The 23746-nt window shown below is 39.0% G+C and overlaps 1 protein-coding gene across 2 annotated transcripts; it reads left to right on the forward strand.

Moving 5' to 3' along the window:
* Nucleotides 1–524: 524 nt before the first annotated feature.
* apip (APAF1 interacting protein) lies at nucleotides 525–13774 on the forward strand. 2 transcript variants are annotated; one of them, XM_029428705.1, is made up of 8 exons: nucleotides 525–639; nucleotides 4242–4310; nucleotides 6135–6235; nucleotides 7930–7978; nucleotides 8102–8219; nucleotides 9054–9189; nucleotides 12865–13032; nucleotides 13193–13774. In XM_029428705.1, the coding sequence occupies exons 2-8, from the start codon at nucleotides 4245–4247 to the stop codon at nucleotides 13290–13292; spliced, it is 738 nt and encodes a 245-aa protein (XP_029284565.1). In that variant the 5' UTR covers nucleotides 525–639; nucleotides 4242–4244; the 3' UTR covers nucleotides 13293–13774. The 2 variants fall into 2 exon arrangements, with proteins under 2 accessions (XP_029284565.1, XP_029284564.1); XM_029428704.1 differs by lacking the exon at nucleotides 525–639 and adding an exon at nucleotides 982–1056.
* The last annotated feature ends 9972 nt before the right edge of the window (nucleotides 13775–23746 follow it).

The following is a 23746-nucleotide window of genomic DNA, read 5'->3' on the forward strand; positions in this document are numbered from 1 at the left end:
TTTAGAAGAAAATATTGTAGCCTACTTTTCACTAGGTTATTTATTTAACAGCGATTAATTACTTTTCAGATTGAGATTTACCATAAGAAGGTTAGTTCTATAAAATGTGAAGTTGTTATAGATTCAACTAAGTATGTAAAGCTATTAAAAACTCCAGTTTGACCAACTACAACATTGAAATACTACTTAGGCCTACCACATAGTATAATAACACTGACATGGACCATTATTTATAATGAGTAAGCCTATGACTTTTAATATATAAAGTAATATTTAAAGTAGGCAATATTGTTTTGGTAATACTTATGTAGACCTACTTTTAAGCTTTCTAGAAGTCTACATTTTGTATTAGTAGACCTAATGGTATTTGTATAGTAGGCCTTGGTATGCACCTCTCACTGAAATCAATTATTACAATGCTTCTCTTACAACATATGACCAGTATTATATTTACAGTATGGACAGAACAAGTAAGCACACATTATATTATAAATAATAGCCTAATAACCTGAGGCGAAACGTTTGAGACAACCAGAAAGAACGTGTCGAACAGTGATGACGCAATATTAGCAGTGGGTTACGTTAGCTGTTTAAGCGTCATATATTTTAAACACGGACTGACTTCAAAACATACATACGGTAAGAAGCTATGTCCTTTATGTACGTTTCACCGCTCTTGCGAATAGTGTTCAACTACCGTAGTGGTACCGCAACACTAAAGTGGTCTAACTAAAGTTTGCAAGCTAAACGAACCTATTTTCAAAGTTAGTCTAGCTAATTGCTGCAGGTTAGCCACAGCTGTTATAGATGGGGCAACATTAGCACACAGAACTTAACAACTCAACCTTTTCATGGTACTAAACCGGGACAACAGTAACGTTAATAAACGCTGACTACTCGTGTGGCCAGATTTAACGTTAGTCAGGGCAGCGAGTGACTTCTCAAACTTGGTTTGTGAGTGACTTTACTAAGCCAACTAAACATATAACTAGCATTATGTTCTCCTCCAGTCAACGACACACGCTACACGTTACATTTAACTTGGGTCCATTTATCGTAAGTCAAAAAATGGTGGTTAACGTTACTTCTAAAGCAAATGCACTCGTTGTGAATGCCTATGAGTTTGCCTCATGTACCATATGATAATTATCTACAAGAGAAATACAAACATTGCCCCTGTTTGTATAACTAAACTGAGTATCTGTATAATCAGAGATGCAATATTGTTATGTTTCTATTCCAGCCCACCGCCAAGACTACAGTAGGTGATTTCACTGACGGAGCCACAAATGAGCCATTCAGCCACGTTAAAATGAAATGGCCTTCATGTGCTCTTTTGTTGCATTACATATTTGCATAATTCAATAAGGTAGTGTCACAGGATTGCTCCACCAACTAGTATGTGTACCGACACGTACCGCATTTCCAGTTCAGTCACAAGTCATGACCAAAGGGTAACAAAAAAAGTGACTTCACAACATTGTTGTGCCCTTCAAAGCTGAGGTTAAATGTAAACTTTGCGAACCAGAAGTGACTACATTATCAAAAGGTGTATCTTATCATATATATATTATTTTTTTCTATGGCTGCAACTAGAAACTAGAGTCACACGTTGGGACTAAACTGTAACATTAGTAAGTTTCCTTTGCTAAATAAAACGTCCATATGTTGTTCTTTAGTCAAATTGCATGCATATGGCTTCACAGGTTATATTTCAGTATGGTCCATTTGTTATAAGGTATCATGCCAGTAAGTCGAGTTAAAAATATTGAAAGTTTTTTTGGTTAAACATGAAACAATGCTCTCATTGTGAATGCGTGTTCGTCACATGCATCATATGGCATTCGTCGCCATAGTAGAAAGGTAGACAAACTACAACATCACAGTTTCAAGTGTAGAATTGACAAATTTGCAAGTCGCCTGTTCATTGACAGTAATGTGGTATATTGCATCTAATCAACTAAATACGATAAACATTTGTTATGTAACGTAATTGTAATTCCTACCCAGTGCCAAGACGACAACCTAAAACAGAGAGCCACTTAATCAAATATAATGACCTGTTGTAGTCTTTCTATGCAATGACAATTTGCATACTCGTTCTTAGATGACACATTATTGCTCATCTAAGTTTTGTCCTGACATGTTTAGTACATCCAGAGAATCTGCAGCAGAGTTTGTAGCAGAACACAGGCTTCAGTTGTGTAAAACATTCTCAACTAATCATGACCAAAAAGTAAAAAGTGGCTTTTCATTATAGCTGTGCTCCCTAAATCTACTTCTCTGGGTCTGTGTAATTATACATGAGTAGGGAAATGCAAACCTTGCTGAACAGAAATTAAGGAGTGAGTGAGTCAGTGTTATGCTGTTTATCTTATCATGTAATTGTTTGTAATTGATTTGTTTTGGCAACTAGCAATTACTTTTGTTATCAATTAATCAGCTTAAATATACTAAATGCCTTAACAAAAATAAAGCAAAGAAAAACTGAAATAAAATAGGCTTCATTTTTATGTATGCATTTAATGTGTAATAATTGAATGAAAATCATGCAATTATTTATCTTTTTGTCTTTAATAACTGAAATTGTTTCAATTATGATGTGAATTTTCTATGTCCACTTTAAAATTACATCACAACACAGAAAACAAAATAAAAAGATATACAGTGTTATGTTAACAGATAAAAACAGAACATCTAAAACATTTTGCCAGTTGAATATATAACTTACAGGTACAAAAGGACATGTCTTGTCTTACAGTATTTTTCTGAAGTGCTGCAAAATTATTTTTTTTACTGTAGTTTGACATTCAGCCCTTCAGGCAATTCAAGCTACCTAGCTTGCAGATATCTAGTAACAATAACATTAGCTTTTCCTTCTCCGTCAAACAAGTCAGTGTTTACTGTAAGCTAACGCAAGCTAACTGACACTAATTAGTTGTCAACATTTACTGAGCCAAGAGGATCCCTGTAGGTGTTTGTTTGTACGGCTACCTGTAGCACAACCCCCTAAAACGATCACAAATAAATCTGCGCCGCCCAGCACGGAAAAATATGCATTAATCAACCACCTGAACCCGGCTCGCAAACCACTAACTTTATGCATTATAGCAGCACAATTGTGTTATTGTTAAATAGCAGCAAAACAAGTAGGCTAACACTTTATCAAAGACATGAACTGTGTCTCTCTCTTTCTTTCACACACTCATGCCCCAGAAAAATAGTGGATTAAGAAGCGCTTCTCTTTTTTTAGGAAATTGACACCAGCAACTTCTGTCAAATGAGAATTTGGTCGGAAAAAAACATATTGACCAACCAATCGACCAACTGACCAGAAGGTGTCAGCCCTAGAGTGGATTGTTTTTCCTTTTGGCACTGACAATGTGTCTCAATTTAAAAAATAAAATAAAATCTACCTTGCACGAAAACTAATGGCAGTGATTTTCATTAGTGACGGCAGGATGAAACACTGAAATGCATCATGCAATTTTACTTCAATTTCTCATGGAAAATTCATATCGCTTACCAATAAACAAAGCACAGAACAAAAGAAAAAGGATAAATAGGTATAATTAAATGAAAAAAAACAGATTAATGCATACATAAAAAGAGAATATGCACAACAGCAATGTGTATTGTATTTCACTTTGTTTCTTTCATTTGTTTTTTATTATAAGCCTTTAAAATTGTACATTGATTATTTGACCTATCCTATCTAAACGGACACAACAACAACATTAAGATCAACTTGTTATCTCATTTTCTTTTTTCCAAACTGTATTTAACAATCAATTCCACATTTTTATTTTATTTTATCTTATTGGTAAAAAAACAAAACACAAATATAGCTTTAAGGGGTTACCATTGTGTAATCTTGCATCTAAATAGAAATTCAAATCAATAATGGCATCTGAGATTTTTAAGCAGCACTGCCTATCTCCTCTTCCATCAAAGGAAACCGTAGCTTCTCTCAAACTGACGTGTGGGAAGAGAAGGAAGTAGAAGAATTAGTGGGAACTGTAAATCACTTCTATTCTTCCCTGTATTAACTAAAATGTATCTGATTTCAACAAAGAATAAATCAAAACGAGGAGAATATGCTATATTTCATTGTGAGTCTACAGCACCACATCTGTCTCGTATGACAGTAAAATCAATGAGACAGCAACCATTTCGCACACATCTTCTCTTGGCATTGTGAAACGTTTCTCAATGTGTTCAATGTTTTTTTTTTCTCACAGGAAATGTCATCTTTGTGTGGCACCAGCAACAGCTGCCAAGATGCAGGTCAACAGGCCACTGAGAAACAGGCAAGCATGACATGACTCATAAACACTTTAAATGCATTTGTATGAAATGATGCCATGCAAACACACCTGAGCTTACCACACAGATAATAATGTATGCATTGGTTACATTGAAGAATAATGTTAGATTAGATTGAACTTTATTTTCCTTGCACACAGTACAAGTTCTGAGACAATGAAATACAGTTTAGCATCTATTCAGAAATGCAAAATGCAGTAAAAGTGCAAAGTTATGTAAAGAGTAAACAGTAATATATAGAATACATACATAATGTAGAATAACCAGTAAGGGGTGGATATGAATATGCTACGAAATATACAGTATCAACATTTTGGGAAGTATGAACAGTGTAAAAGGAATATGCTAAAAGGATATATACAGTAGGTAGGCAAAGCAAAACGTGCAGATAAGTCGCAATAGTGAGAATATACAGAATGAACAGCTGAAAGTATGAATTGAATATGCTGTATGATACCCAATATATCAGCTATACAGATGCACATGAATGTGGACATTAGTATAAATATGTAAGTGCACATATACTTTAGGTATGTGTGTGTGTACAGTAGTGTGACAGTATGATGTAGCAGCCAGAGACGGTTATAGTGCAAACGTTCAGTCGCTGCAGGAAGGTGTGGGGGGTATCCAAGGGGGTAGGGGGGAACCATCACCGTGATTGATGTGGAGTTCAGCAACGTGACAGCTGAGGGGGAGAAGCTGTTCCTCAGCCTGCTGGTCTTGTGTTGGAGAGTCCTGTAGGGAGGCGGGAAAACATCAAAATATGTTACGATCTGTTACAAAGCTTGTGCTGGACAGCCTCTGGTCCCAGACAGAGCAGTTGCTACACCATACTGTGATGCAGTTGGTAACGATGCTCTCGATTGGTGCAGTGATGGAAGTTCACCAGAATGTGAGCATACGGATAGACTTCATTCAGTCTCAAAAGCACAGTGCATATACACATTTTAAGTATGTATTTTATATTTGTTCTTGTTTTCAACAAAGACCAGAGCCAACAGTGCGTTAGTCCGTCTCTCAATACTTAATTTTAGTTAGGGACTACTTTAGCTGTGGATTACAGTTTTTCAGAAGTATTCTCTTGCAAATGTGTTCAAATGCTTTCACACATTTTTCACACCCTTTTTTCAAAACAATTAACAGATCTCATAGAAAGACCCAACTATCTATATTCACACCTGATAGAAATGACTTGTAGTATGAATTCCAGTATGAATCTCTAACGCACCTGTGTGAAACTCCTTTTCACAATTCCTCAGAAATGTGTTTATTTACCTATAAAAGATGCCACCTCTGCGTTTTAAGTATTTCTTGGTTTGGGTGAAATTCTTTCTTGGTTCTTTGGTGAAGAAAGAATGCAGTGCAAAAGCTGTACAATAATGAATGTCCCAATGAAGAAAACCTTCTAAGAAAAATGTGGTGGTTATTGATATGCTTTTCTAGTTTTTGGACAACAATGGAGCTTTATAGCACAGAATAATAATCCGACTCTGGCTATAAAGGCAATACTTGTTAGTAGGATTAATTTACTGCATTGTTTGTTTTGATCCTTTCATGGGAGTCTTTGACAATGAGAAATGTGTAGACTGCAGTAAACGCATGTGCATCGTTATAATGAATAACAGTTTGCTGTTTTCATTAGGGGCAGTCCTGGTAAAGTGATACCGTCAACATTAAAAGCACAGTGTCTACATTTAACCATGTGCATTTAAAGTTTAATGACTTTTATTCATACTGATTTATATTAAGGTTGTTAAACTCGAGCTATGATAACTAAGTTGACAGCTGTGTGTGTGTGTGTGTTACAGGAGAAGGAGCATCCTCGTGTACTCATCCCGGAGTTATGCCGACTCTTCTACCAGCTGGGATGGGTGACGGGGACGGGCGGAGGGATCAGTCTGAGACGAGGGTTCGTACAAAGATTTATATCTTGCAGAATATCGTAAAGGATCAGAAATGACACGCCTTCATTTAACCCTTATGTTTGCATATCTTTGAAAATCAATGTGTATGCTCACAAAGGTGCAGCGAGGCTGACGTGAGGTCCGTCAAATCAGTTTCGACAATGTGTACAATTCTAGTGTGAAGACAGAAGGCCGGGGTTTTGCCATAATAAAACAGAATTCAAACTGAAGGCTTTGACAGGTTATTACAAACATCTTTGAACTGTGTTGTTTTGGATGGCAGCTACAATGAAAGCGCAACCCATCAGCAACTCCCTGTTTTGAAATGGGGGAATGGCAGACATTTATTTAAGCTAACAGGTGAACTTGATGAAATCTCTGATGAAAACAAATTAGATTTACTGTCTGCCGCTCAATGAATGTTGGTATTTCATTCAGATAGAAAAACATTGTAACTCTAAAATGATTCACGGGAGAATTTCCTTTCATCTTTGTTTAATTATTACACCTTTTTTAGGATTTCTGTAGTAGTTCTAAGCTCCACTGCTATATTTCAATGAAACTTCAGTATCATTCCTCGACATGGTTGTGTTTTTGCCAGAGTGATCACTATTTTCTAGTTGTCATTTTATTTTGATAGTTCAAAAATAGGAGACATTTGAAGTCCCAATTTGTTTCCCCAACATCGTAAATAAGAAGAATTCAGATGTATCCATATTGTGGCTGTTTCTGCACAGTTAATAAGTTGTTGAATTAGTTGTTCTGTTTAGGAACCTAAACACTTATTCTAGATTAAATAAAGTGGATAGAAACATGTAATGCAATCTAAATACACAGTAGTGTCATTTCACACAAAGATCCTCAGGAGTGTATTTTTATTTTCTGTGAGTGCAGGTCTGAGTTTTGAAGCTTTTATTTATATATATTTTTTACTGTTAGACGCAGAAATGATTCAGAGCCTGAGGCGGCCTCGCCAAACCTTGCACAAAAAAATCAATACGTTTGTTGCTTGATAAAGAAGAGTACAATCACTTTTTCTTCTACATTCTGTGGGGAAACTTTAAAGCTCTCAATATTTAAGCAAAAATAGCATCATGAAAGATTTTGAGGGGATGAAATTATTGTGTATGTTGAACACTGCTCTTTTTTTACTCTGTAATTTGCTCCAGGTCGTGAAACAGAACATTTTCCAACATTGACTCATTTCTTGGTTGGTGAAACGAGATGTGTTAGCACATCAGGTAGTCATTGAAACATTATTTACACTACAGTTCAGACGGCGTTTCAGGTAGATGGAACAATAGAGACAAAGACACATAAATAATGTCAGATCAAAATAATATGACTTTAGAAATAACTGTAAAAGGTCTTAAAAAAACTGTACTTAAAATAACTGCCAAGGGTAATTGGTTCCTAATGGAAGGTAAAGCTTTATTGAGTGTTTCTCTAACATGTTGCAGGAGCTGTAGTTTCAGCTCCTTACATAATCATAACATTTTCTTTGAGGCAAAGATACAATAATCTGACACAAAGACACAATAATGGAGCATCATGGCCTCCCGTTACGCGGCATACACGTAACGGGAGGCCATGATGCTCCATTATGGAATGACAAACTAATGCCACTTCAATGCTTTATTGTCCTTCTCCTTCTACTTGTTATTAATACATACTATAATGTTTGTTATATAACTCGCAGAGAGCAGATCTACGTTGCACCATCAGGCGTCCAGAAAGAGAGAATTCAGGTAAGCAAGTTCTAACCACAGTGTAAGATCTATTGTTCTGCTCAGTGAAATTATGAGTTCTGATTGAGCAGTATTCAGATAAGGGTGTGTGTGTGTGTGTTAATACTCGTTTGTGTTACTCAGCCAGAAGACATGTTTGTGTGTGACATGGAAGAGAGGGACATCAGCTTTCCACCTGCCTGGAAAAAGTTAAGGAAGAGCCAGTGTACACCGCTTTTTATGAACGCCTATATTATGAGAGGTGAGTCATTCATACACATACCACCCATACCAACGACAGTTTTAGATAGAGCTGATCTGTAACATGAAACCAATTTTCGTTTTAATTAAGTCAATGATATACTCGTTGTGTCCCACCCATGGTGTACTACAGCACAAAGAAAAATGTAGAAGAGAAAAAATACTTATAAAATATAAATGTTTTTTGATTTGAAAGGCTAAATGGAATGAGAAGAAATAGTGATTATGTTCACCTAAGGTGGTCCGCCATCTTATTAGAAATGATGTAACAAATAGCCAAAATTGTAAAATCTTTAATAGTATCCTGATATCTTCCTTCTAGCCTTCTTTCTTTAACTAATCTATATTTTGCACACATTCTATAAAAATGTGGTTTGTAAAATAATTTTCTTTAGGATTACTTTATTCTGGAATAAAGGCTATGGTTTGTAGAAATGAATATAGATAGCAATTCATTGGTTTAGATGTGATTTCAGAAAATACAATATTTTACAAATACGCTGTCGAGGTTCCACTCATAATATACTTTTGTTTAATCAAGTTATTGTTAAAGGTCAACATTTTAATGAAATGCCTCACCGCCTCAATCCTGAAATACCAGGTGAACGTTTGCTCAGTCTGCCTCCTTCACAGATAATGAAACCTCCAAAACTAGAGCCCACTAACGCAATAACATTCACCAGAGAATTTCAAAGCATAGTGCACCTTGATGTGTGATCATCATCTGTGGGTGGTGGCATGCTCTCTCTTGCCTTGTTACAATTATTTTAGAAAGACAATACCAGTAGGCAACACTCAAAAAATCTAAATCTGCTTTTCCTTTGCTAAAATACAGGGGCACAGGCAGTTATACACACCCACTCCAAGGCTGCTGTCATGGCAACGCTGCTATATCCCGGCAAAGAGTTCAGGATAACACACCAGGAGATGATCAAGGGAATTCGTAAGGGCACCTCAGGCACCAACTATCGGTATGTAATCAAGCAGCAAGCATTAGTGAAGTCCAAAGAGTCACTCAGTAGAAATTATAGCTGCAAACCTTTCACATTTCAGCCAAATTCGCCATTTTGAATGAAATGTATGGAACCTACAATCAAACAAAGCTTTTAGCGTTTAACTAACCCTAACCTAACCCTAAGAATTTAATAATGTCCATGCTCCACCTGGGCACCTAAAGCTGGGGGAGGCAGTATCCGGAGCCCGGAGTATGTTGTTTTCTGGCAAAGGTAACAAAAAACAAAAAACCAGGAAGACTTTGAGAGTACAGGCCTTCTCCTGCAGCTCTCCTCTTTGTCCTCGGCCCCTCCCGCCAGACGAGCACCGGCATACGCACGGGACTGTAAAGCCTTTTGAGATATCATATTGTGACTCGAGGCTCGCTCCTATTGGCTGTTTGAGAGATTTTGCTAATAATTTAGCCAGCTAAGCTATCAGCTGTTCACACCTTAACCGAAGGAACTCGCACTCGCACCTGCATTTGTAGAACAGCCAATAAAAACGCAAAGAAGTGAAGATTTGCCAACGACAATCTATGTACAGTGATAATAAGTTAATCTGTAGTTCCTCTTGATCTACTTTCGTTGTTAAGAGAGGAAATATATAATAACAAAGGAAAAGGCTAGGCAGGGCGCTAGGCAGGGCGCTAGGCAGGGCGCTAGGCAGGGCGCTAGGCAGGGCGCTAGGCAGGGCACTAGGCAGGGCACTAGGCAGGGCGCTAGGCAGGGCGCTAGGCAGGGCACTAGGCAGGGCGCTAGGCAGGGCACTAGGCAGGGCGCTAGGCAGGGCGCTAGGCTCAAGGACCACAGATATGCATGTGAAGTGACATATTGCTATGTATATACAATATTAAATCTTAGTACAGGTAAGTGTACATGATGATGACTGTTGTCCATGCTAGTGCACGTAATGTCCCATTATTGCACATATTGACCCATGGTGTCCCTTAAGTCTACTAGAGAGTTGTAATGAATTGTCATCCACTGTAATCCAGAGAGAAAGAGGGACATTTAAACAAACAGTTGTGCTAAAAAGGAGGCTGGAGCCACCTGAGCACCCCATGTCTCCGCTGTGCATCTCTCTGTGGGAGGTATATGCATTGTAACGTCTGATTGCCACAGGAAAAAAGGATGTTGTGGTGGTAACAGTCCGCTGCTGAGGGGGTCCTGTGTGTGACCAGCACATTGTGGAGAGAGGGGGAGAGTCATTGTCCATGATGCTCCGCAGCTTGAGCAGCACCCTCCTGTCTGACACCACCATAGCAGAATCGAGCCTCCCCCCCAGGACAGAGCCAGCCTGCCTGATGATCTCGCTGATTCTGTTGCCGTCAGCACTGGCTACCACAGACTGGTAGAACATCCTCAGCATGGTGCTGCAGACATTTAATGACTGGGCCTCCGCAGGCCCTTCTTGACCAGATGTAGTAGGTGCAGGTAGTTGTAATCCTTCACAGTTTTCACGTCCATGACCAACTCCTTTTGTCACGCCACTGCAGGTGGCTCAGCTCACATCCATCAATGAAGGTCTCTATGACGCTGTGCTCGCCGAGGCAGCCCACAATTGCAGAGTCAGTGAAGAACTTCTGCAGGTGGCAGGACTTGGAGTAGTATCTGAAGTCCGAGGTGTAGAAGGTGAACACAAATGGTGGCAGGACTGTCCCCTGTAGGGCCCCTGTGTGCTCACCCCATTGTTCTGCCCTGCATACATGGAATACAAACAGTGGTAGATGAAGAAACTTTTCATAGTTCTAAGAACTCCCTTTTTATTGTGTCTGCACTGCAAATAACTAGGAACAATTATATTTATTAGAATGGCATTTTGAAGGACTTTTCATTCCCCTATTACAAAAAAAAAACAAGACACATTGTGCAACAGTGAAGTCCAGGCTTTACTAAGCATACATGCAACAACGCAATTTTGACTGGTCAACCGCCGGCTGCCTTACGTCGCAGCCGTTTCTGTTAGCGTTCGGAATGCAAACAGAAAAAAAGCCCTTGAAAGCATATAGTTCTCAGAGAGGCTCCCAAGTGGACAGTTCCTCACAGGAAGTCCCTAAAACTGTTTGGTTTAAAAACGCTTTATAATCAACAGTCTTTGTTTTTAGATATATTTCACGTCATCGTTGAATAAAAACTCCAGGGTGGAGTATTGGCACCACAGTAGAGCTGTGGAAACCAACACATTTGGCGCATTGCCTTCATCAAGGTTAAGAAGGGCGTAACCATCATACATCAAATCAATCGCATGAAAAGTGGTTATTAACACGTAAAGCAAATGACAATATGAACAGCTCTTTCTTAGTCGTGATCTCTTTGTAAAGAATTATTTTTCCGATAACCATAATATAAATCGCAGGCTGAAACATGTGGGTCCCTACCACAAAGTTGTTTTGTACATCAAAGGCATTGTTGCTTCATAATTTTTTTTATACTTGGTGAAATCCAGTTAGGAATACAATTTGAACAATTCAAAAGATATGACGGTGTGCTTGTTACCCACCCAGGCAGCTGAAGAAAGGGGGACATGTTGACAGAGGTTTAGATGCTTCTTTTCTGGTTGGAGCTGCAGGAGGCAGTTAGGAGCTTGTTGGATTACCGTCATTGATTTTTTCTGACTTCAAATTGCTTGCTTTGTTCAACCAATAGTCCGAGACACAAAGATATTCAACTCACAATGATACACAACAGAGAAAAACAGCAAATATTTACATTTGAGATTCTAGAGTAAGTCGCCGCTCTGCTAAAATGATTAGTTGTACTTTTTGTGATTGACATTGGACAATCATGACATTTGACTACGAGTCGCTCATCAGGATGCGGAAATTAACTCACCACTTTGTGGGCTCTCCTCCTGCCGACTGCTACCTGGCCGGTTGACCATTTGCACAGCAGACATTTTGACTTGCTAAAGCAGGAAAAGCACGGATGGAATTAACAATATTAATGTTGGCTGCATTCCATTCAGGTGAGGCAGTTCCAGGGCTCTGGGATTGTGCATGCTCAATCACTGACATGCCTTACTAGGACACTTAATGGAATGGAGCCATCGTTAATGTGATTGTAATAGGAATTAGACACCAGCTGTGCTTCCTGCCGCGGGGATCTTCTCTGCCGGGCATCTCGCTGGTCGGTATGCGAGCGTTGGACGATGGGGTGGACGGCCTCCATGCCCGCATCGGTTTCCAGCGGGATGTCAGGAACTGTGACGACCTTTGTTTCACCAAAACTTGGCTGGATACTAGAGTGCCTGACGACATCATTCGGCCGGGTGACTCTTTTTCTGTGTGCAGCTCTGTCATAGAAGAGGAATCTGGCAGGAAGAAAAGGGAGAGGCGTGGAGAATAAAACACAAGTTAAAGGAGCACAAGGACAGGATTTTATTTTCACTGGAGTTGGACTTTGTACGATTTAATGTGACAAATACAATTGATTGATAAACTGCTTATCCAGTTTCAGTACTTTGCCTGATTTATTGTATCACTTTGATTTGATTGCCCCACAATCAGAGACTGTACAGCAGCAAGCGGTGTCAATCTTTGCAAACAGGCATGTAGAGCCTCTATCTGACAGTACTCTGATGGCAACAGTTATGGCCCCAGAAAGTTATCAGCTTGGGTGTAATTTGTCATTTTGTACCCTGAATATACACAGGTATGATGACAGCCTGGTCGTGCCTATCATTGAAAATACACCAGAGGAAAAAGACTTGAAAGACCGAATGGCTCGAGCAATGGAGGAATACCCAGATTCATGTGCCGTCCTCGTCCGCCGACACGGTGTCTATGTCTGGGGCGAGTCGTGGGAAAAAGCTAAGACCATGTGAGCATTTACCTCCTAGCACTATTAACCTGTTTGATCTGGTGTGTGACTAAGAACACAAGCTAGTAAATGTATTGAGGGCATGCGTAACAAAGATCAACAAAATTCCTTACACTGTATTTTTCTCCTACGACACTTAAAATACTGCCGTGTTTTGTAGGTGTGAATGCTACGACTACCTGTTCGACATCGCCATCCAGATGAAGCAGTGTGGACTTGACCCTTCAGCCATCCCCACAGAAGAAAATGGAATAGTTTGACATTCGCTGGTGCTTTTTAAAGAGACATTTGTTGCAGAAAGGTCAGTGGTGTTCAATCAAGAGAGCATATTGTAATCACTTGCCTTTCACGCCGGCCTGTTTCAAATGTGATGGTAAATTCAAATCCAGAGTTGAAGGAGATTGAATGCCTATGATCCAAAAGCACCTGGAGGTACGCTGAAAAGCACTATGGGACAACTCTTGAATGAGCAGCTGGCAAATAAAGGTCCTCGGGTTCAAATTATTTCGTATTCAAGTTTGACTGCCCTGGAATCAGGGTCTTGGTGCATGGCAGGCATGTACACACTGTGCATTTAAATGTATCTACACTTTGCTTCGATCAATAAAAACTGATGGTATGTATCTTATTGGATCCGGGTCGCAGTAAGCTAAACAAGATAGTCCAGACTTCCTCTCTCTCCAGCAACGTTTTCCAGCTCCTTTTAAAAAAATCTAAATAAAAATGTCCATTTTGAAAACAATTTATTTCTCCTTCTCTTATTTTAAATGCAATGCACACATAATGAGGCCTGCTGTTTTGGTCAAGCTACAAGTTTCAAAGAAATATAATACAAAGAATACAGCTTTTGACTGTTGACTGTCATAAACACCGTATGACTCTGGTCTTCTGGACAAACACCTCTCAGTGAAACTCACCCGGTGTGCTTAACAGGGCCCTTGCTGTGTCCATGGACATGGTGGGCACACCAGGCGAGTGCATTTGGTGCAGGGAACGCACAATGCCTGTAGATCCTTGCACAGCATGCCTCCAGTCGTCTGCATACTCCTTTCTCAAAGAAGACTCGCTGGATACGGGGACTCAGAAGGTTGCTGTAGCAAGTTGTCCATACTGTGGAAAGGGGCCCAGCTGTGCACAGACACCTTTACAAATACCTAGTGCTTGAGTGAACGAGTGCAGACCTAGTGTGCAGTTGGAAAGGGGAACAAATGGGCATTAACATTTTCCGTGACCAGTCTATAATGTGTATACCTCATTAGCAAAAGCAATGCTTTTGGGCAGTTGGGGTGGGAGAGTTGTCTGCTAACAGGGTCTGTGTCCCCACATCTAACTCAGTTGGCATGTTTACATTTTTTTAAATGATATAAAACCTAGATCTTAATCAAGTATCAAACAAATATATTAGAATAAGTATTTTCAGCAACAAACAAATATGGTTCTGCAGAGAAATAGTTAATTTCCATTTTCGGGGTTGTTTGTTAAGGAGCCTTATAGCAGAGGGAATAAAGCTGAGCTTGCCCCCGTTTGTTTTGAATAAAGGGGCAGCATATCGCATAGCCAAAGGGCAGGATGTGAAAGCAGGTGCTGAGGTTATGAGTTGAGATTTTATCTTGCTTTCTTCACCGTCCTCTGCTCATAGAGCTGCTGGAGTGTTGAGCTCAGCTCCCCACAAAGCTCAGCTCCCACAAGCTCAGCCCCCCACAGAGCTCAGCCCTTGGGCGATCACCCTCCGTAGTTTGGCCTGGTTAGTCTCTCAAAGCCCCCTATACAAAGCCAGAAAAGAAAAGGTGAACAGGCTCTCTATATGGTACATGTAAAAGCTGCGGGGGATGGGAGGGGCTACATCCAGGTGCCTCAGCCTCTGAAGGGGGTAGATCCGCTGCTGGCCCCTTTTGTAAAGGTTTGTAGATGGTGTGATGTAGTTAAATGTCAGCTCATTGTTGATGGTGGTCCCGTGGTAGCTGTTCACCCTCTCTACAACCTCTCTGTGGAGTGTGATCTGTGGCACCGATGACGAACACTGGAGTCGCAGTGTAAACTCGTGCTTTTTATGTAAAAAAGCAATTGGTAGTCCGATAAATGTAGTGAAATAAAATACAATACTTCCCTTTGAAATGTTGTGGAGTAGACATTTAAAGTGGCATAAATGAATGTACCTCAGAAATTCTACTTGAGCAGATGTATTATACATGGAATCGGAGTTTCCGGCTTCCGGTGGAATCGCAATGCATGCTGGTGTGGCGGGCGTAGAAAAGTGAGCACCAACTCTACAAGGGCCGCCATATTGGATTTCTTCTCTACGTGTTTACATTGTATTTAGCTTATACTTCAAGCGTGTTGTAAACAAAGCTACTACTCTACAATGAGTTCTGAACTCCTTTCTTATGATGAGGTTCAGATGTGGAAAGTCGAAGCTTTGAAAGTATTTTGCCGCAAGCGGAATTTAAAGGTTTCAGGTACAAAACTCAAGCTTATTGCCAGGGTGTTTGCTGCATCAGAGACGGGCAACCAACAGCTAACGAAAGAATTTCAATCACAGAAAAAGAAAAGACTAAGCTTTTGGTTATGCCGAGTGGCGTTTCAGTACCTGATCCCTTGACATTGCAGGATGGCTGGGTCAATGAAAACAACAGCATGACTTCTTGGCCGCCGATATACCTCAGCGATATAACATTATTTTAAATGTCTGACCACCCAGGGAACCATGTCGAGTTTCATAAACGAACTTTGAACGAATACAAAGAAGGCAAAGCATTTAGACTGTTTGACTCTGGCTGGTTGAAACACATATCTTTCAATCCCTCTCGCAGATTCTGAGTATTGCTTTTTGAAAGCAAATTGTACTCATTCAATGAAAGTTTCCCATACGCCACATTCAGGCATGGATCTGCGCAGTCAAGAAAACTGGCGATATCATAAGTGCTTATTGCAGTTGTGTTGCAGGGTAAGCTATTATAAATATATACCTAACTTGTGTTTGTTAATTATTATAAAACTCAATATATAGAAATACATTTGCCAATATATAAATCAAGTAGATAGACTACATACCCCAGGTCGAGTTCAGGATCAGGGAATTCATTTGTTGGTTTTCCTTGCATGAAATGCTCACTGCAAATCCGCAAAGATTTCTTGGGCTCCCAAGACTTCCCATTGTAATCCTGTCTCTTTACAGCTTTGGTCCATTCTAGCCTTCTATCATTGTTCTTTAGTGCTGTTGGAAATGGAAATAGTTTGTGAAGCTCACAATGAGATTCTGCCCATTTATTTAGCTTTCTCCCACTGTTTGAACAGTCCTTTCACCACACAATGTCGGTGTCCAAATCCCCAATCCCATAACTAGAAGAGCGATGATTACACACTAAAAACTAGCCAAATACAATGTAAACACGCGGAGAAGAAATCCAATATGGCGGCCCTTGTAGAGTTGGTACTCACTTTTCTAGCCCCGCCACACCAGCATTTTTTTTGCGGGACAAAGACACAAGGAAAAGACGTGACTGTCGGAAAATGTGGTTGCAATTTATGATGCACCTACAGACGGGTAACAAGTGTCTTCTTTTTTTGGGGGGGGAGGGGGTTTGCATTCAAAAAAGGTGCATTGGCCTTCAACTGGATTGAAAATATGACTCAATCCTCCCAATCTCCTAATCTAACTAAAGAGAAAATACCAATAAAGAAAAAGTTAGTCCCCAACCCGTTCTCTAATAAAACTATCACTCTAAGAGGGCATGAAAGTCTCCTACACTACAGCCCCTACACTTTCTCGCTAGTAATTCTTACAAGATCCAAATAGTTTCTTGCAGCATCAATGCAAGTGTCTTACCAATCGAGGGCTTTTATTTTGAAAAGGTCTTCTGCCTGCCCCTCGCCCCTAATGTTAATTTGAGAAAAAAAGCAAAAACAAAAAAAAGCATTGCAGTCACTTGTGTGTACACTGCTTCAAGAAAGAAAAACAATTGATCTGAAGGTACACAGATTCATTAAGTTACTACCGCTGCATTTTCCAAGGTTTACCAGACTGTAGCTTACACTAATGACAGTCTATGTAGTCTAAGAAAAGGATAACCTATGTAGACTTAGCCTTAATGTTAGTCCAGGAGGGAATGAACAACAATAGATGGAGCAGTGTGTTCTACTGACCAGTATAGCCGCCACATTGTCGGAAATTAATGAAACATTTTAACAACAAAACACACGTTCAATTGCAATATGCAAATGTTGCATAGCAAAAGCACCAGCAAAAAAATAAACTTTTCTTCTGGCGCTAGAATTAGCCACTTCTATCTTCACATGTTTGCATTTCTGTTTGAACTCCTTCAAAAAAACACATTATAATTCATTTGTTCATACAAATTGAAATGGTAAGCACAGTACGTGCCTAGATAGAAAATAAATCACATCACTGTTCCTTGATCCTCTTCGCCTCCAACACTACAGCCATTAGCAGTCTTTTCTGGAACACATTATCAGTTGTTGCGCAGGGCATCTCATTATAAGCATTGCTGAAAATGTTATTTTCCCCCAGCCCTTTCAATCAATTGAGGGATGTATAACTGTTCAAGTGCTGTAGTGGCGCCTCTCAACCCATAAATTATATTCAAGTTGTATTAACGTGTTTGGCACCCATGTCTCCGGAGAAAGGGAACACTTATTGCTGCACCATATTTTTTATGATATTGATTAAAGTGTAAATGTGTTTATGATTTTTAGCCTCAGTAAAAGCCTTGTGACAGGCCAAATAGTGATATAAATTAATATTATTGACGTTCAGACACAAGTACTGTAAGCTTATGTGTGTTAGCCACTCAGACAGCAGTCTCACATCCACACAGAAAAATACTTGCAGCCCTCTAATGTATCACAGGGTCAACATTTAAAAGATCACTTTTGCATTTTGACATTCTTATAACACTCCTTTCTGACATTCTGTTATTTTTTGTCTTTGTGCCTTCATAAGTTAGTTCTAACAAGACCTTGATATAAAATATAGAGAGAAGAGAGCCGGCCTGGTAAAAGTGGATTTCAAAGCATAACATAGTAGTTGCATTGTAATGTATGTTCTTTAGCCCACTGAGACCCTTGGATCCATTATTGTTGCTTCTTGAATATATATAGTATATTTTCACTAAGAAGACTTTTCCACGAGTGGGTTCAGTATTACGTGATGTTTCTTTACCAAGAATACACTAATGCATTGTTCACAATAAAGACCCAAGTATGAGAAGCGTTCTATGGAACCACTTGAACATGGCAACCTTGTTCTGGTTATTAAAGGGTTAATACACAGGACAACAAAGAAATATGGATTTTCTTTGTTGAGTGAGCAGCAACCACATACAGGACTGTCTCAGAAAATTAGAATATTGTGATAAAGTTCTTTATTTTCTGTAATGCAATTAAAAAAACAAATGTCATGCATTCTGGATTCATTACAAATCAACTGAAATATTGCAAGCCTTTTATTATTTTAATATTGCTGATTATGGCTTACAGCTTAAGAAAACTCAAAAATCCTATCTCAAAAAATTAGAATAGTTCCTCAGACCAAGTAAAAAAAAAAGATTTATAACAGCAAAACAAAATCAAACATTTGAAAATGTCCATTAATGCACTCAGTACTTAGTTGGGAATCCTTTTGCACGGATTACTGCATCAATGCGGCGTGGCATGGAGGCAATCAGCCTGTGGCATTGCTGAGGTGTTATGGATGCCCAGGATGCTTCAATAGCGGCCTTTAGCTCATTAGCATTGTTGGGTCTGGTGTCTTTCAGCTTCTTCTTCACAATACCCCACATATTCTCTATGGGGTTCAGGTCATATATATATATATATATATATATATATATATATATATATATATATATATATATATATATATATATATACATACATACATACATACATACATACAGTGGACAAAAGACTGAATTTACACAATGTATCTGAACTAAATGTCACAAGGTGTAGTTGAAGCAGCATTGTGATTATGTTATCTACCAGTGCACACAGATCAAGCACTCATGGATTCATAACTGTACTAATTAAAGCAACATCGTGTGACGGCTAATGCTGGCAGGCAACAGAACTAGTTAAGTAATATATAATAATACAAAACTAGTTTTTGTAAGTTCACAGCTGTCCATATTTACGACAGCGGTGTACAGGACTGTCTCAGAAAATTAGAATATTGTGATAAAGTTCTTTATTTTCTGTAATGCAATTAAAAAAACAAAAATGTCATGCATTCTGGATTCATTACAAATCAACTGAAATATTGCAAGCCTTTTATTATTTTAATATTGCTGATTATGGCTTACAGCTTAAGAAAACTCAAAAATCCTATCTCTAAATATTAGAATATCATGAAAAAGTATACTAGTAGGGTGTTCAACGAATCACTTGAATCGTCTAATTAACTCGAAACACCTGCAAGGGTTTCCTGAGCCTTGAAAAACACTCGGCTTGGTTCAGTAAACTAAATCACAAGTATGGGGAAGACTGCTGATCTGACTGCTGTCCAGAGGACCATCATTGACACCCTCCATCAGGAGGGTAAGACACAAAAAGAAATTTCTCAAAGAGCAAGCTGTGCACAGAGTGCAGTTTCAAAGCACATCCACAAAAAGTCTGTTGGAAGGGGGAAATGTGGCAGGAAACGCTGCACAACCAAGAGAGATGACCGCAGCCTTAACAGCATTGTGAAGAAGAGTCGCTTCCAGAATTTGGGGGAGCTTCAAAGACAGTGGACTGAAGCTGGAGTCCAGGTATCAAAAGCCACTGTTCACAGACGTGTCCGGGAAATGGGCTACAATAGCCGTATTCCCATGGTCAAGCCACTTCTGAACTCAAGACAACGGAAGAAGCGTCTGACTTGGGCTATGGAAAAGAAGCACTGGACAGTTGCAGAGTGGTCCAAAGTCCTCTTTTCAGACGAAAGCAAGTTTTGTATTTCATTTGGAAGTCAAGGCGCCAGAGTCTGGAGAAAGGCTGGAGAGGAGCAAAATCCAAGTTGCTTGAAATCCAGTGTGAAGTTCCCACAGTCAGCGATGGTTTGGGGAGCCATGTCAGCTGCTGGTGTTGGTCCACTGTGTTTCATCAAGCCCAGAGTAAATGCAGCTGTGTACCAAGAGATTTTAGAGCACTACATGTTTCCGTCTGCTGAAAAGCTCTATGGAGATGAGGAATTCATTTTCCAGCATGATCTGGCACCTGCCCACAGTGCCAAAACCACCAGTAACTGGTGTACTGACCATGGCATTACTGTCCTCGATTGGCCTGCCAATTCCCCTGACCTGAACCCCATAGAGAATATGTGGGGTATTGTGAAGAAGAAGCTGAAAGACACCAGACCCAACAATGCTAATGAGCTAAAGGCCGCTATTGAAGCATCCTGGGCATCCATAACACCTCAGCAATGTCACAGGCTGATTGCCTCCATGCCACGCCGCATTGATGCAGTAATCCGTGCAAAAGGATTCCCAACCAAGTACTGAGTGCATTAATGGACATTTTCAAATGTTTGATTTTGTTTTGCTGTTATAAATCTTTTTTTTTACTTGGTCTGAGGAACTATTCTAATTTTTTGAGATAGGATTTTTGAGTTTTCTTAAGCTGTAAGCCATAATCAGCAATATTAAAATAATAAAAGGCTTGCAATATTTCAGTTGATTTGTAATGAATCCAGAAAGCATGACATTTTTGTTTTTTTAATTGCATTACAGAAAATAAAGAACTTTATCACAATATTCTAATTTTCTGAGACAGTCCTGTATAAGTGAGCAAGACAAAATGGGAAGGGGGACACATTTCAGTTAGCCATCAGGCTAAAACACTAAACTAATTGAGGACCTTAAAGAACTGCTGCTGGTTTATGTTGGCTCTGAGATTTTTTGCCTCTATCAAGTTTAATTTACTGAGCTGCATGCCCCATAATCTCACTTGGATAGCTGAATGAATAAGATTAGTAAAGCATATAAATCAAGCGAAGTGTGTGTAGCTGATGTGAGTTGTAGCTTTACAAACAAAAGGGTTCGAGCCACACTCTGCGCTGCTACAGGTTTTTAGCTACAGTTTAACACAAACGAATCGTCTGCTTTTGCTTATGTCCTCTGCATGCAGTAATGGTTTGATGTCTGCCTAATTCCAATGTGAATCAGCCTCCTCAGCTAACTTATCAGACCAGCAGCAGCACTTTGCTCTGGGCCCTCTTCTTCCCTTAATCCTTCCACCCAGGCCACACTTTGTTTTCTTGCCTGCTCTGACTTTGCAGATTGAGATGTAAAGAACTTCACTCCACTTCTCTGTTTGCACCCCAAAACACAATTTTTTCTCTCTAAACTCTAGATATATGCAGTTTCAAGTCAGTGGTCAAAAACAACCCAAAGTGCGTATGCTGTTCTTTTTTAAACTGCATGAATATCACATTTGATTCCTGAAGAACACTTTAAAGAGCATATTTTTCTCTTGAAGTTGTATGATCATGAGCCCAAGCTTCTTAAAGTACAATTCTTGTTTAGAACAAAGAGCTTAAAAAGTTGTCTGTTTTGATACAAGTGTGAAGTTTATAAGTTGGACTCTACAGTATGTTTAATAAGTGCCACATTTGATTGCAAACCATTAGATATGTAGTTGCCAAGATATTTTACTCTGGAAGTGTTATACTGACCGACATCACCATCCCTAGAGCTATGCCACAAGCAGGGCTAATGCATAAATAAATGAATAAATTGGGTGATTTCAAAGTTCACATGTACAATCCTGTAAATGAATTACATGGTGGTGCATATTACTGCATAATCTACTCATTTAAATCCCCTATCAACAATTGTAGTTCTCAAAGTCATAATGAACTAAAACTCCTGAGCATTATTGTTCCATGTGTAAAGGTTTGTTGTATTCTTAATGCCTATGTCTTTGCATTACATTACATTAACCAGATGATGTGCCAAAGTGAGCATTGCTTGAGAACTAATATTACTGTAGTTCTGTACTGTAATGTCGCTGCATGTGAAAACAGAAAGAAGTATGTAATGTGGCAGGTAATGATCGCCGTTAATCATAAATGTACAAAAACAACATTACATTACAAATACATTTAAATACGAAAGCAGCAGTCTATATTTTTGAAAACATAAGTGTGGTAGCTCAAGTCAATGACCAATGCAATTTAAACTGTAAAATGTTAGATGGGAAGATTCATAGAATAGTTCATGCTTTAGGATTAGGTGGAAGGAAACATGAAATGAGATATGAAATATTTGTGCATTCATTCAACTTCTGTTAAAATAATGTCTTTGTGCAAAATTGAACCTGCCAATTGTTCACTTTGTTTTATCTATATTCTAGAGAAAAGGGCACGTGTCATTAGAATCAAAATAGTTTATTCTTTTAGGGTCATAAATGTTCATTTTCGGGGCAATCTGCCATGCAATCTACAATTCTAGGTTATGAGAGATCATGCATGCAGAGTATAAAGCATTCTGTGATATGTTATCTGGCAAGCCAACCAGTTGTAAAATGAATAATGGAAAGTTTAAACTTTATGCTTTTGTTATATAAAATATATGGATTTCTCTAGCATTTTGAATGTTGCAGAGAAATGATTGGTATTTTATATAGGCTTGAATTAAGAAGGCTTTTAAATATGACAAGTAGAAATAATAAAACTTTTAGAGACATACAACCTTGTATATAGTTTCAGTTCCCATGATTTTATCGGTTGTGCAGACTGGATGATAGATGTCTTGTCTTGAATCTGGCATCAATAGTTGGCTAATAAGATTTTCTATAGTATACTTAGAGAGCAAAAATAAAGCTCCATTAAAACTGGTGTGATGGTCAATGAACAGCAACCACCTGCTTATGAATAATTGATCAACGTTGACTGCATCTATACAGTAGCATTTTATATTTGAGTATAGTAGTCTTTGAGGATAGGCCCGCATGTCTGACTTCAAACACGTGGAGTTCATTATAACTTTGGCTTTGAGAACACAGCTTTGGTTTTCTCCTCAGCAGAGACCTTTCTCCCCTGAGGGCTCTGAACAGATCCTCAAACGGAAAGATCATCAATAAAATCTCTGAATTAATATTACCTTTTATATGCAATTGTGTACATATATCTGCCTTTCATTTTAATTACACGCAATATATATCTCCTTTATTAAAAATCTAATCAGAAGACATACAGGAGAAGTAAGGAGAGAGAGGATTTGTGGCACGAGTTATGAATCAGACTTATCATTGATTGATAATAATTCCTCTAAATCCTAATTTGCAAGTGACAACCAGGCCCTGGACGCCCCGAAGTCATAAATTATGTTGATCCTGCAGACTTCAGAACAGGCAATACATTTCATTCTGAATCGAGCTCCACGACACTCCTTTCTGCAAAGGAACAACACAAAATAATGATGCTGATGGAAGTCGAAGCAGACACTATTCTCCAGAAGCACATCAGAGGAGCCTGCGTTAAATTAGCTGGTGTTGAATATTAGTTTGACAGGCCAATACACTGTAGGTCACTTTCTCAGGAGCCCCTATAGGCAACGTTATGATGTTGAATTGAAAGCATTGAGGCGCAAACATATGTCTAAACTGACAAAGATTAAATATATTATGACCATAAATTCATGTAATGCATCCTCTCACATCCTTCATGTCACATGCAAGTGTAGTCAGGCCTGCAGTCATAAATGTGCTAATATGTCTA

This window comes from Cottoperca gobio, chromosome 3 (genome assembly GCF_900634415.1).
Source record: "Cottoperca gobio chromosome 3, fCotGob3.1, whole genome shotgun sequence".
Classification (NCBI taxonomy): domain Eukaryota; kingdom Metazoa; phylum Chordata; class Actinopteri; order Perciformes; family Bovichtidae; genus Cottoperca; species Cottoperca gobio.